General features: G+C 36.6%; 1 protein-coding gene across 4 annotated transcripts in view; it reads right to left on the bottom strand.

Moving 5' to 3' along the window:
- The window catches only part of SHPRH (SNF2 histone linker PHD RING helicase), a 106,399-nt gene that overhangs the window by 35,322 nt on the left and 56,103 nt on the right, over positions 1-14,974 (bottom strand). For all 4 annotated transcript variants that reach the window (XR_002823711.1, XM_023729283.1, XM_023729277.1 and 1 more), the window contains exons 15-20: positions 10,227-10,315; positions 8,059-8,151; positions 5,672-5,779; positions 4,434-4,576; positions 659-832; positions 279-341 (exon numbers count right to left, since the gene is read on the bottom strand). Coding sequence is in view for 3 of the 4 variants with exons in the window: in XM_023729283.1 (XP_023585051.1) it covers positions 279-341; positions 659-832; positions 4,434-4,576; positions 5,672-5,779; positions 8,059-8,151; positions 10,227-10,315 (670 nt within the window). In the remaining variant the exon portion in view is untranslated. The remainder of the gene's footprint in view (positions 1-278; positions 342-658; positions 833-4,433; positions 4,577-5,671; positions 5,780-8,058; positions 8,152-10,226; positions 10,316-14,974) is intronic.

The raw sequence follows: 14,974 nt of genomic DNA, 5'->3' as shown, positions 1-14,974 counted from the left end.
GGTCTGTTGGACTCTAGAGTCTGGAATCTTACCACTCCCCTAAACTGTTCCTCTCAATTAATTATAAAATACTACATGACATGAACATTTAGAGGGTAACTTTTCCATAGGTGAAACCGAGCATGTTAAATTCACCAATCCCAAAGGTTTATTGACTTGGTTTAATAAAAGAAAAAAACGTAAGAAAGGTAACTGTGAGAAAAATGTACTCTTATAATCAAAACACCAAGTCTCATAAAAAGTTTTCCTGATGAGAAATAATCAAATAGAAAACTTACGTGTGAGAAAATAGCTTTGATTCATACTCTGTGAACAATTCATCGGCTTTACAAAAGACACAACTGGAAAAGAAGAGATTACCAAAGAAATAGTCACAAGTATAGCCAACAATCAAGTAATTTTTAAGAGAGCCTTAGTATTTTGTACTTCACCTTTTAACAGATAGACCATTACAAGGAAAAAAAAAATTACACGTTTTTCAGCATGTAGTCCTTTAGAGTTTTTTTTTTTAAGTTTGATTAATAATACGTCTCTTCTTACTTCTGTCTGAATTCAAATGAAAAAGCTTTATTACATGAGCCACTGTTTCTTCTCTCAGAAAAAAATCTAACCTAATGGACTGATGCCATTTCATTGTATGATTTCTTCTATTACCTACCAGTTGAGAGGAAATCTGGTTGGTCGGAGGTGGCAGATTGTTGCAGACTCAATCACGCTACGAGATGGAGGTCCTTCTAGGTTTTTCACAGCCTCTCTGACAAGTTTCTGGAATTTATTTAGCTCTTCCATGTGTGTTGTAAGTAAGAACTGAAGACCTCTGCAGTCATGGAACCTGATTCCCATCACCAGCACCACACATAACACAAAGAAAAAAACAGTGGGTCAATTTTCCCAAATTAATAGCTGTCAAACAAAGTGTTATAGAAACTGCATGGAACGTTTTATTCAGTTAAACTTGAGTGAGTTCTCCACAGGGGTGTATTCAGTTGGTATCTAATTGTGTAAAAGTATAATAAAAATGGATTTTTTACTACAGAAGATCCCTCAAAGTTTGATAGACCCTGTCCTTAACAACCGAAAATGAGTATCTGAAATCAGCATATGTTTCTATGTCTCTGTCTCAGATGTCTTTGAAAGTCAGCACTGCCATATTCCTCCTTTTTAATGCTGTCTGACTAGAGATGTCCCTCCTGATATCCTTACTGTATATGGAGGGGTGATGGCAGGATGCAATATAAAGACAAAAAATTAGGGAGGAAGAAAAATCCAAGAGTTATATTCCTTGTTACAAGGAGGAGCTATATGTATTTTATTAAGCATTTACTACATGCCAGGAACTTTGCCAATCACTTTTCCTGTATAATCTCAGTAGTTACTGTTAACGTCCACTTTATAGATGAAGTTTAACTAAGTAAGATAACTTACTAAAGTTACAAAGTTACTGTGTAGAAGAGTTTGGAGTTAAATCCAATCACAACACTCTTAATCATTTTCCTATACTGTAAATGAAAAGGGCTGAGAAACAAATGTATGTACATGTGTGTTGTGTTTATAAAAGAAAACAAAGCAAAACAAAAAACCTAGGAAAATGAGAAATCAGAAAATGGAAAATACAAAGAGGAGTTGTTTGCTTTTTAAGAATCTATCCCCCTCCTTCCTGAAATGCCATGTACCCTCCTCCTCTACAAATTGTAAAAATCCTATGAAGTTCAAAAGAGCCCACTCTCCTTGCTGAAGCCTTCCCCAACATTTCTAAACACTAATCTGTATGTTTCTTTTCTGTCCATGGAGCTCACAGACAACATCCTTCATTTTAATAGTTGTTATGTTCAATTTTCACACATACTTACTTGTATGTACGTACAAATAGGAGCATGCATATTTCTCAAATTGTTCACAGGTCTTGTCTTCTCATTAAACCAACTTTTAGAAGGTAAGGATTATATCATATCCTTTTTTATTTTTGCATATGTACTAAATACAGAACAGCTGCTCAATAAATACTTTCTAAAATAATTTGCATAGATACTTGAACAAAATTAGGTCAAGTGCCAATATTATTTACAAAAAAGAAAACAAAGCTTTTTTTGTTTCTAACTTATTAAAAGTTTAAATCGGTCTTCAAGAATGAACTTTTGTGACAAAGGGAAGAAGTAGCTTTGGAAATATTCTCTCTGCTAAGTCATGTCTGAGCCATGTGAATTAAAAAACACACACACAAAAAAAACCACACCCGTTGCCATCGAGTCGATTCCGACTCATAGCAACTCTAAAGGACAGGGTAGAACTGTCCCATAGGGTTTCCAAGGAGCGGCTATTGGATTTGAACTGCTGACCGTTTAGTTAGCAGCCAAGCCTTACCCACTGCGCTACCAGTGCTCTAAGCCATGTGAAAAAGGGCTGAAAAATATTATCAAAAATAGCACTTCACCTGTCTTAGCAATGTTGTCTCTGGCGAGTGCTTTAAAAAAACGAAAGAAAAAATCATAGTAAGAGGTAATTGTTACATACAATACTAAATGGTAGGTACTATTCTAAGTAAGCACTTCAAAATATTAATTTATGTAATCCCCACAACAATGCTGTGGTTTTGCAAATAAAGAAACACAGAGAGCTTAAATACCTTTCCCAAAGTCACAGTGCTAATGAGTGGTGGAGCTGGGAATTGAACACAGGTAGCTGACTCAAGAACCTGTGCCTAATCACTGAGATACACAGCCTTTCCTAACAATCATTAAGAAAACATGAATAATTTGGTTTATGAGATATCAATGCCATTCAAAATCATAGACAGTAATGAGAAAATAATCTCTGAATACAGATGTAATGTTAAAAAAAAACTTAACTTACATAGATAGATATTCCATATGTTCACCCTTAAATATCCTGAAATATGTTTTACTTCCTATTTTGCCTACTGTTTTTTAAAAGAATGTTTGTTTAATGAATGTTTTACATTTTCCTGTTGGTCCTTCAAAGCACTTTTATAGCCCTCAGACCTCACAACATGCAATAGGAGATGTGCCCTAATATGAGGATTTTACATCTTTTAAGCAGTTTCTCCGTGATTTAAGAAAAATAACTTCCTACGATTCCACTTACATGAAACACCTAGCATAGGTAAATGCACAGAGACCAAGGTTTACTAGTGGCAACCAGGGGCTGGGGCCGTGAGAATGGGGAGTTATTGCTTACGGGGTACTGAGTTTCTGTTTGAGGTGATGAAAAACTCTGGAAATTGATAGTGGTGATGGCTGCACAACATGGTAAATGTAATTAATACAACTGTACACTTAAATTTGGTTACAATGGCAAATTTTTTGTTATATATATGTTTTACCAGAATAAAATTAAAATATATATAACTTCAAAGTAACATTATTTTCATATCAGCTGATTCCACAATGTTGGCAGAACACATTAGGATACAGCTTTAAAACAGGATAAAATGAATAATGACTAAAATGACAACTTATCCTGGAACAGCAATTCTTGGGCTTAACAGGGAAAACGGAAGAACGCTCAAGGGCACAACGTACTGGATAACTCAGAAATGAGAAGCCTGGTGGGTTCTGTATGGTCAAAAGATGATGATTATAATAAAATACATCCAAGTTAATGTGGACACATGGAAAATGTGGCACATTCTTTTAGGATTTTAGCAAACATTTGGAAAAGCTTTTGGAAGAGTAAACCGAAGCATTTAAAAACATTTTAAACGTGTTCTTATGCTAAATTTCTCACTGAAAACTAACACCGATCCCAGGGCTAACACCTCACACTGGAATGTACTGGAATGTAATCTGAGAGGCAATGAAAGATATTCTCTCTGTCCCCCTACCTAGAATCAACAGTTCTGTCACAATGCTTAAATTCTCCAAGTTAGATATTCCTTTGGGTTAAGCCACCAAGGGTACTTTTGATAAATGGTAAATTTTCCCTTTGGGAAGACTTATTCATCATTTACACATAAAGAGAAATAAGCCCACTCACCTATGAAGACCCTAAGAACGGTGAGTGTGGATGAGAAGAAAGATGGGGGACAGCAGATATTATGTTACAACAGAAAACCCAGGCCGCTGCAGCACTAAGATGCTTAACTCTTGGAGAAATGAACCACACACAGTAAGCATGAATGCCTGAGGTCAAGAACAAGAGTCTCTAAAACAAAGCCTGTTTCAAAACCTTGTTTAAAGCTGGCTTTGGATGTGTCCAACAAACACACAAAGAAAATAAGCAGACTTTTGAAAAGGTACTAAAACAAAAAGAAATGGTTAATATACAGAAAAAAAGTTACTCTTTTAAACTTACGTACTATTATGTAAAAACTAGATGTTCATAACCATGATACGTTATGATATTGAATTGCATCTCTTAATACCAAATGATTGGACTATTTGGGGTGACTACTCTATTTTGAACTCTGTCCTTACTTCTCTGACATAGAAAGCTTGCCAGTTTGTTGCTTGTAGTTGCAGGTTATTTCATTTCGCACTCGCTGAACAAGCTCCTCTTCAATAGAAAATTCTATTGCTCTGTGGATCACATTCAGCCACCAAGGAGAATTAGGATAAATCTGTAAGAAAAAAGGACATCAGTTGATCAATTAATATATATACATATTTTAGTACTCACTGTGGTGCAGTGGTTACGAGCTGGGCTGCTAACAAAAAGGCTGGCAGTTTGAATCCACCAGCTGCTCCTTGGAAACTCTATGGGGCAGTTCTACTCTGTCCTACACGGTCACTATGAGTCGGAATTGACTCGACGGCAACGGGGTGTTCCCATCAGCAGGGAGGGTGATGTGAAGAATTCAATGGGAGTAATGAGTGCTATTCTCAAAGGCATTATAACAGAACAAAGACAAAAACACATCCTCTATAAAGAATGGGTGAGTACCTCTTTTGTATACATAAAGAGAACAACTGTTTCCTGACTACTCTGGATGAGTGCAAGTTTATTGTATACACCTGAAAAACAAAGCTGTACTAAAAAATACTTTACCAAAATAAAAATTCAGTACTCACTCTACGTATTTGAAGAGGTAACGAGCTTCTTTCTCAGTATAAGGAAAGCCTTCCTTCTAATCTTTGATAAAATGAACTAGATTCTACTCAATGACTAATCTATAGTAACTAACAAAATTATACCCCAGAATGCTAAATTAATGAATTATAAAGAATAAAAAGTGCAACTGATTAAAAAAAAAAAACCCGAAAAACTAAAAGAGGCTGCTACTGATTTCATAAAAGAAATTTTAGAAATGACAAATGGTATGTATTTTATAATAAGAACAGTTGTGGTTCTAATGTTCTAACAACTTAAAAAGAAAAGATTTTGGAAAAAGATGCATCTAGGATCAAAAGGAGATTACGGAAGCCTTTACATTCTTCAAAATGCAACTTGTTATATTCCCAAGGTTAAGAGGAAACCCACTGGACCTTAAAAAAATAAAAAAGAATAACCTTAACACACTTCATTTATCAATGCATCTGTTTGTTTATTCAATCAATAAACACCGTTAACAGCAAATCAAATTTTTATTGTGAGGCACACACTACACTAGGTACTAAGAATTTTAAGATGAAAGTTCAAGTTTCCTCCCGAACAAAAACCAGAATGATATCTGGAGACCAACACAGTAAGAAAACATGTCATTGTGGGGCCACACCTTTCTTTGGAGCTCACGTATGGTCTGCTGCACAGGCTGGAGAGCTTGCTGGGCTTCGGCAACTTCTGTATTACACTTGCTCATGTAGTGCTCTCGCAGCTGTTTGGCCTGCGTTGAAATACAAAAGTATCAACTTTCACTCAAAGCCTAGAAAAATTTAAAATGGAACAACGTGATCATTTTATATTTTAACTGGATTTAAACATAAAACTCTACAAGTATACTGTAGAGAACACAAAAGTCATGCTAGAAATTCCTAAGGTATATATTGAAGAGACCAAAATTTACCTGTAAGTCACAAAATTTAAGAAATCCCCAAGGTTTACCCCTTATCACATTACTATCTAATTAGTACTTCAATTAAAAAAATTAAAAAAAGGGCAAAAAAAGAAGAGCAATATTTAAAATTATGTGGCAAAGCAGGGATACCTTTGATAATTTGTCTGTTTTAGTTATTACTGCTTCTTGAAATTATTTCAGTTTAAAAATAAACAATACTTGAGAATCTACAGTAACACAGGGAATTAAAAGTTCTTCCCATTTCCCTTTTGAAGACAATAATGATGATATAATTTATGAGCAGTAGAAATAATAGAGAAAATTTTGTTTTTAAAAACTTCCGTTAGAAACCCTGTGAAAATTCACTTTTTTTTTTCCATTCAACTGAAATACTCAACTGGCTCTAGAAACTACTTTATGAGTAAAGAGAGGGGATCAGAAACTACATGGGACAGTGGGAGGGAAATTGGAAAGACTACTGAACTGAAAATCCTGATGCTTCCACTTACAGTGAGTGGAGCCATATAAAATTGCTAATATTTGACCACTTTTGACTTACAAAAATGGCAACTTCGTATAGTTCAACTGAATAGATACATGTCCTTGGTCTAGCATTTAACTTCCTTGGGCTTCTGTTACTTCATTTGCAAAAGGAACTGGCTGAAGTAGATGACTTCAGAGATCTCATGTAGTTTCAAAATACTGAGGTTTCACATTCTATGAGAATTAGGCAAAAGTGATAATGTGGCCTACTTGCAAACACATTTACATAGTATGAATCCTCCTCCTCCTCCCCCTGATACATTTTTCCTTCTGTCACAACCTTCCAATTAACTTCTATTAAAGTCCCTTGACTATTATTATTTGATCATTAGAGTTGTCTAACTACACATTGGGCTGTCTCCCTGAGATACAGCTTCCTGTCACTACAGGCATTTAAAGAAAGAATGACATTAAATTCAAGGATTGGACGCTTGCACTAGGAAAGAAATTTCAATGTAAAATTTTCAACACGTAGAGTGTTTTCTAACATGACAAACAATGCAGTGAAAGGATTATGTCCTTACTTACACAATCTCATGTTTTAAAATTTTGCTGATTCAAATAAAGAGTCCACTTAGAGGCTGAATACATTTCAAACATATCTATTCTTTTGATTTCCACCACCTGCCTGTCTGTCATACTTTGGTGACTTGTGTGTTGCTCTGATGCTAGAAGCAATGCCACTGGTATTTCAAATACCAGCAGGGTCACCCATGGTGGGTAGGTTTCAGTGGAGCTTCCAGACCAAGACAGACTAGGAAGAAAGGCCTGGTGATCTACTTTCTGAAAACTAGCCAATAAAAACCCTACAGATCACAGATTATTGTCCAAGATTTCCACTCACTTACTTTGGACATGTCATCAGGAGGGACTAATTGCTAGAGAAGGTCATACCAATGATCATGAAGATGGCACAAGACCAGGCAACATTTAGGTTTGTTATACAAGAGATCACCATGAGTCGGAATCGACTCAGTGGCAACTGATAATAACAACATCCTTTAGATTTAAGCATGCCCCTCTCTCTTGAATCTTAAAAAGGTAAACATCCCTGGCATAATTAGCATAATAAGCTATTAACAATTTATAGTGAAATAATTTATAATCTCTCTCTTCAATAAAAGGCAAAACTTATTGCAGAGGGAACTTCTACAAGAGGATATAAGAAATGCCATCAAAACCATGAATTTATTTACTGTCTTAAATAATACACAGAAAGGGAGAAGGTACAAAACTTTATTTTTCCACTAAACTACATCTTTTGTAGGTCTGCCACAAGATCAACAAGGTCTCCTGCGTTTGTTGTTTACTTACAACCAGCACTTTTAGCTAGTATCTACAATAAGCGGTTACCACGTAGTTGCAAGCATTTCACCAGAGAAGCAAAATAAGATGTTGTACTGCCATTCTTTGCCACCCAAAACACCACAGGAAATTTTTTAACAGTCAAAGCAGCAGGAAAACATGATTCCATTTATTTAAGTGTGTGCACCAGAAAATATCAATTAAATGGAGAATAGAGTCTGAAAAAATATACTTTTGAGACAGAAAGAAAAAATAATTACCTCTTCCTCAAGTCTGCCATCTCTCAAGGTAGGAGGTATCCCTGGGTGCTTGGCTACTAACAATTCCATTAAGTTATGGGTAGCATGAAGTCTCTACAAACACACAAAAGACAATAATTATAACAGCCAATGCACTGGTCTAAAGAAAAAGCCCACTATTAATAGGGCATGCAAGGCACTAACACCATGTTAAGAGTAGATCACTGAAAGCGACTTTTCCTTGAACACAATTTGAGTACCAACTTTGTTTAGAGAAAATTCAATCTGGTTTTATAGCAAAGGTCTGACTTCATAGTGACATGAACATTCTTCAATGAAAAATATAGTCTTATGAAGTATAGTTATGCATTTGGCAGAATATGCAACATGGGCTAATTTCTTCTATTTTACAGGCAACTGCGAATAAGTCAACTCATTCCAGTAAAGCAGAAAGGCTGACACCATAGGCTTGATTCCTTCTCTCTTGGGAAATGTGTCTAGGTGAGCTTAGCAATTATATTATTATAAAAATGAGGGTAATAAAGTAAATAAGAAAACAGGGCTCTAACCTGGACCTGTTGAACTCAAGGGTTGGAAGGGGAGGAGCTGGAGGTGAAGATGGAGTAGAAAGAGGAAGAAAACTAAATCCTCTATCTCTGTATTAAATATAAGCCAGCCTTCCCACTGTGGTATTGAGTCTGTAGCTTATTAGGATCTCCCTATGGAGTCAAGGGCTATGAAATGAAATAAAGTAAAAATAGTTTGTTTCTCACTGTTAACTTGACTTTTTATTTGGGAAGATAGTTAAGGACTGAAGGATGATCAGGAAAGAGTCTTCCAGTAAGAACTGATTTGGTATCAGTGATTTGGGGCCCTAGAGAAGTTTATTTTGCTTGACCAAAGATTACTGGTCATGGTATACATCTTTGAAGAGTCACCTCAAATGCCCTAGGTCTTTCAACATGGCTTCATAGGCAATAAAATCAGTTCAGTACCACAAATAGATTTAATAGCAACAACAAAAGTGCAATTAAAACGTGGAAACTTAAAAGTGATAGATATGTGTTTCCTCATCTCTATGCGCATCTGCGGAAGAGGACTCCTGTTGTATTTTGCACATGGTGAAATGGACTGGAAGGAATACTTGTGGTCTCTTTCTACCGCCTTGCATGTTTTTTTTTCCTGAGAGAACAGAGCGGCTAAACTGACTGGTCAGAACACAACATTCAGCGGGCCATGTTTCACCAGTAGATGGGGTTACTGTGACTCAAAAGCAAGAACTGGGCTGGTTGCTTACTCTTTTCTTGAACTCCTCGAATGCAGGCACACTGGACTTACCTGTCTTCTTCCCTACTCTTCTACTTTGGATTTCCTCATGCAGGAGCAGGATACCTTTGCACTCTCTCCTTCTCTCATGGGGTTAAGGTTCAGGGCCTGCCTTCTGTAATCCTTATCCATCCAGAATAGAAGTAGACTTATATCTGAATTTTCTCCCCTCCCCTAACTGATCCCCATACAACCCTCCTTTTACAGGGAGGCAATGTGAGCAGGTATGTCCCAAAGTCTAGATTCTGAATGGTGAAGAGAAAGCCTCACTTGGGACTCAAGACTAAGCTTGCCAAGATTAATAAAGACGGTCCTTATTTCCATTTGGCTAGACAGCCTTGTCTATATGATCCACTGGACAGAACAAAGATGAGGAAGGAAAATAAGCATTATAATTCGAATATCCAAATCCCCCTACGACCTCTAAAAATTAAATTAGAAGATTGTTGGATAGATTTTATTACTCGGTTCCAAGGTCGAGCATAACTCATTTTCTTTCCTTTTGGTGATAACAATGTAAACAAACATGCTGACATTCATATGCAAAAGTGATAAAATTGACCCACCCTTTGAAGTACAAACACTATAAGCTATTTTTGTAATGTTGGTTATAGATTTATATTGTCAGTCTTATAACCAATATTGTCCTGCACAGAAAATAGTAGTGATTCTCAAACACTGCTGCATATAAACATCAGCGCATATAAACATCACCTTAGGTGCTTATTGGAAGTGCTGAATCTCAAGCTTCATCCCCAGAGATTCAGTCCATTTGTGACCCTTTATCCTTCTAAATATTCAGAAACATTATTTTGTAAAAATCAGTTAAAATACATACTTGAAACTGTTTAGTTTTTACTTACTTGGAGTGAATCAGTTTTGAGTTTTCCTTTGTGCTCCTCAGACGAGCGCAGCACTTCCCTGTAGAGATCTGCTGCCAAGGCATACTCACCTGAGGGATTAAATGTATTTAAAGGATAAGAGAGTTATGTATTTAGCAACTAATGCTACCTATTATCTATTATGTAAATATATCTACTGTAAAAATATTACTTAATGATTACAACTCACTGTTTTTTAAGACTACTATTTCCACAGACTACATTTGTGGAAAGAGACGATGGAAAAGCTCAACATCATCAGTCAGAACAAGGCCAGGAGGCGACTGTGGAACAGACCATCAATTGCTCCTATGCAAGTTCAAGTTGAAACTGAAGAAAATTAGAACAAGTCCACAAGAGCCAAAGCACGACTTTGAGTATACCCCGCCTGAATTTAGAGACCATCTCAAGAATAGATTTGACGCAGTGAACACTGATGACCGAAGACCTGACAAATTGTGGAATGACATCAAGAACATCACACACGAAGAAAGCAAGAGGTCATTAAAAAGACAGGAAAGAAAGAAAAGACCAAAATGGATGTCAGAAGAGACTCTGAAACTTGCTCATGAACGTCGAGTAGTTAAAGCATAAGGAAGAAATGATGAAGTAAAAGAACTGAACAGAAGATTTCAAAGGACGACTCAAGAAGATAAAGTAAAGTGACACATGCAAAGAGCTAGAGATAGAAAACCAAAAGGGAACAACACACTTGGCATTTCTCAAGCTGAAAGAACTGAAGAAAAATTTCAAGCATCAAGTTGCCATAGTGAAGGATTCTATGGGGAAAACACTAAACGACCCAGGAAGCATCAAAAGAAGATGGAAGGAATACACACAGTCATTATACCAAAAAGAACTGGTCGACAATCAATCATTTCAGGAGGTAGCATATGATCAGAAACCGATGGTACTGAGGGAAGAAGTCCACGTTGCACAGAAGGCACTGGTGAAAAACAAGGCTCCAGGAATTTACAGAATACCAACGGAGATGTTTCAACAAATGGATGCAGCACTGGAAGTGCTCACTCGTCTATGCTAAGAAATTTGGAAGACAGCTACCTGGCCAACCGACTGAAAGAGATCCATATTTATGCCTAGTCCCAAGAAAGGTGATCCAACCGAATGTGGAAATTATCAAACAATATCATTAATATCACACACAAGAAACATTCTGCTGAAGATCATTCAAAAGTGGCTGCAGCAGTATATTGACAGGGAACTGCCAGAAATTCAGGACGGATTCAGAAGAGGGCGTGGAACCAGGTATACTATTGCTGATGTCAGATGGATCCTGGCTGAAAGCAGAGAATACCACAAAAGATATTCACCTGTTTTACTGACTATGCAAAGGCATTCGACTGTGTGTATCATAACAAATTATGGATAACACTGCGAAGAACGGGAATTCTAGAACACTTAATCGTGCTCATGAGGAACCTGTACATAGATCAAGAGGAAGTCGTTCAGACAGAACAAGGGGATACTGCGTGGTTTACAGTCAGAAAAGGTGTGCGTCAGGGTTGTATCCTTTCACCGTACCTATTCAATCTGCGTGCTGAGCAAATAATCCAAGAAGCTGGACTATATGAAGAAGAATGGGGCATCAGGATTGGAGGAGGACTCATTACCAACCCATGTTATGCAGATGACACAATCTTGCTTGCTGAAAGTGAAGAGGACTTGAAGCACTCACTACAATGAACATCAAAGACTTAAGACTTCAGTGTAAAGAAAACAAAAATCCTCACAACTGGACCAATAAGCAACATCATGATAAAAGGGCAAAAGATTGAAGTGGTCAAGGATTTCATTTTACTTGGATCCACAATAAACACCCATGGAAGCAGTAGTCAAGAAATCAAGACACACTGCATTGGGCAAATCTGCTATGAAAGACCTCTTTAAAGTACTGAAAAGTAAAGATATCACCTTGAAGACTAAACTGCGTGTGACCCAGGCCATGGTATTTTCAATCGCATCACATGCATGCGAAGGCTGGACAATGAATAAGGAAGATCGAAGAAGAATTGCCACCTTTGAATTGTGGTGTTGGCGAAGAATACTGAATATACCACGGACTGCCAAAAGAATGAACAAACCTCTCTTGGAAGAAGTACAACCAGAATGCTCCTTAGAAGTAAGGATGGCCGGACTATGTCTTACATACTTTGGACATGTTATCAGGAGGGATCAGTCCCTGGAGAAGGACATCATGCTTGGTAAAGTAGAGGGTCAGCAAAAAAGAGGAAGATCCTCGACAACATGGACTGACACAGTGGCTACAACAGTGGGCTCAAGCATAACAATGATTGTGAGCATGGTACAGGACCGGGCGGTGCTTCGTTCTGCAGTACATAATGTCACTATGAGCTGGAACTGACTCAATGGTACCTAACGACAACATATTTTAAGAAGAGGAACTTCACTTCGCATTAACGACTCCCCCAGTAAAAGAAGCTGATGATAGTTCATATTTATGTTAATTCCAAGAACAGAACAATAATCAAATATATCTACAATGTTTTTAAATCATATTGAAAGATAAACAATGGATTAACTTTTAATTTATACAAATAATTTTCCTCTTATTGACATTAAACTAAAAACCAAACCCACTGCTGATTCGATTCCAACTCATAGTGATCCTATAGGACAGAGCAGAACTGCCCCATAGTGTTTCCAAGGAGCAGATGATGGATTTGAACTGCCAACCTTTCTGGTTAGCAGCTGAGCTCTTAATCACTGTTGCCACCTGGGCTTTATTGAGATTAAAGGGTACCAATGGCTGTTATGATATCTGAAATTACAGATAGATTTAGGGTCATCAGAGACATTTATAAACAAATCTTTAAGACACTATGAGCAAACTACACTTAATTCTCAGAAAAATAATACACTCTTCTCAGTACGTATTGTTTTTCTTTGTATTACACCAAAGTGATTTACATTTAAAAACTACACTTCAAAAATTGAGGGATTCTTCTTTCCATTTCTGGTTAAACAAATCATAATTAGTCTGAGATGCATGCTGTTTTCTATTGTTCATAATTAGCAGTTCACTCAAAAACAGCTATTAAAAAAATTCAAAAGTATCAATTAAAGCATAGGTTAGCAAACTAAGGCCCACCTGACATATTTGACCCTCCACCTGTTTTTGTATGGCCCACAAGCTAAGAATGGTTTTACAGTTTTAAATGGTTGAAAAAAAATCAAAAGAACAAAAATATTTTGTGACATGTGAAAATTATATGAAATTAAAATTCAGTGTCCATGAATAAAGTTTTATTGGAACCTGGCCATGTTCATTTGTTCATGTATTGTCTGTGCCTGCTTTCACACTACAGAAGTAGCGCCGAGTAGGTGTGACAGAGACCCTATGGTTCACAAAGCCTTACATATTTACAGAAAGAGTTTGCTGATCCCTGAATCAAATGAAAGCTGAAGCACGCTTAGTGGCTTGGATAGTGGAATCTAACTTATTTGCTACCCGGTGAAAAAGTTAAAACTGGTAGCTTACAAATACTATTAAAACGAAACTGTAAGAGCGGCAAAATCATGAAAATACACAAAAAAAGGTGCAGAGATGTTTCAGTGTCAGCTTGCTGAGAATGCTTTTTTCCTAACCAACTCATACACCTGTTTTATACTGTTGCTTTATATCTAGTTCTTGCATTTACCTAATAGAAGGCTTCTTAAAACACACATTTTCACAGAACTTTGTAGTCAGCCAAGTTCTACTCATTTTCATGAGGGAGATTATTTTCACACTAATAAAACCACATTATAATGCAGGAGTAACACTCAATATCTGTTGCACAATCAGTTTTCTTTAATTTTTAAGGTTTTTGATTAAAGGTTTTCAAAAGACATATGGATTCTATTAGTATTTATACTATCACTCACGAATGACAATTCATTTAACTATTCTCTATAACTACCATCCGTTTTAAGGGAGATACAGTGACTAAATTAGAATGTAAGCAGCTGAATTCGAACGACTCACTCTCATATCTTTTTTTTATAATGTTTACTAAAAAAAGACATGTTCTCTGAGAAAAAAAAAAAACACCACAAAATATGCACATTTAATAAGCTATGCAAGTTTAAGCCAAATTTGGAAATTCCCATTCCTAGCCACTTGATGGCACTAATATTTCCAAGTAAACAAACTGTTATGGATTTGATATTGCCAAGTTATCTCTCTCCATAAATATCTGCAGAAAACACAGAATCCAAAATTGGAATATCACGTGTTTAATGCTACAGTCAATTAGGACCTTAAAATAAGCATTGTGTGTCAAAGATATATTTGCATATAATCAAGCAAATCTTTCTGGAGTTTGAAATTAATTTTATATCTCTTTTAGGAATCAGATTTTCACTAGAAGTCTGATCTCTATACTGGAATAGATTCAATTATGTCAGAAAGGGCATATTCTTTATTAATGGACTTTCTGGTAGGGATTTCTCTTAACAATTAGCAATAGGTGGCAACTACAACAGGAAAGCAAAGAGCACCAATGTACCTCTGTTACTCGATTACACGCTGACTCTGCTAGGGGCTATAACTAAAACAAAAAAACCAAACCTATTGCCATCGAGTTGATTCTGACTCACAACGACCCTACAGGACAGAGCAGAACTGCCACATTAGGGTTTCCAAGCAGGGGCTGGTGAATTTGAACTGCCGACCTTTTGGACAGCAGCCTGACTTTTTTTTTTTTTTT

This window comes from Trichechus manatus, unplaced genomic scaffold, assembly GCF_000243295.1.
Source record: "Trichechus manatus latirostris isolate Lorelei unplaced genomic scaffold, TriManLat1.0 scaffold00002, whole genome shotgun sequence".
In the NCBI taxonomy this organism is placed as follows: Eukaryota; Metazoa; Chordata; class Mammalia; order Sirenia; family Trichechidae; genus Trichechus; species Trichechus manatus.
Note: the sequence above shows the minus strand (reverse complement) of the source record. Positions and strands in the feature narration are given on the sequence as shown.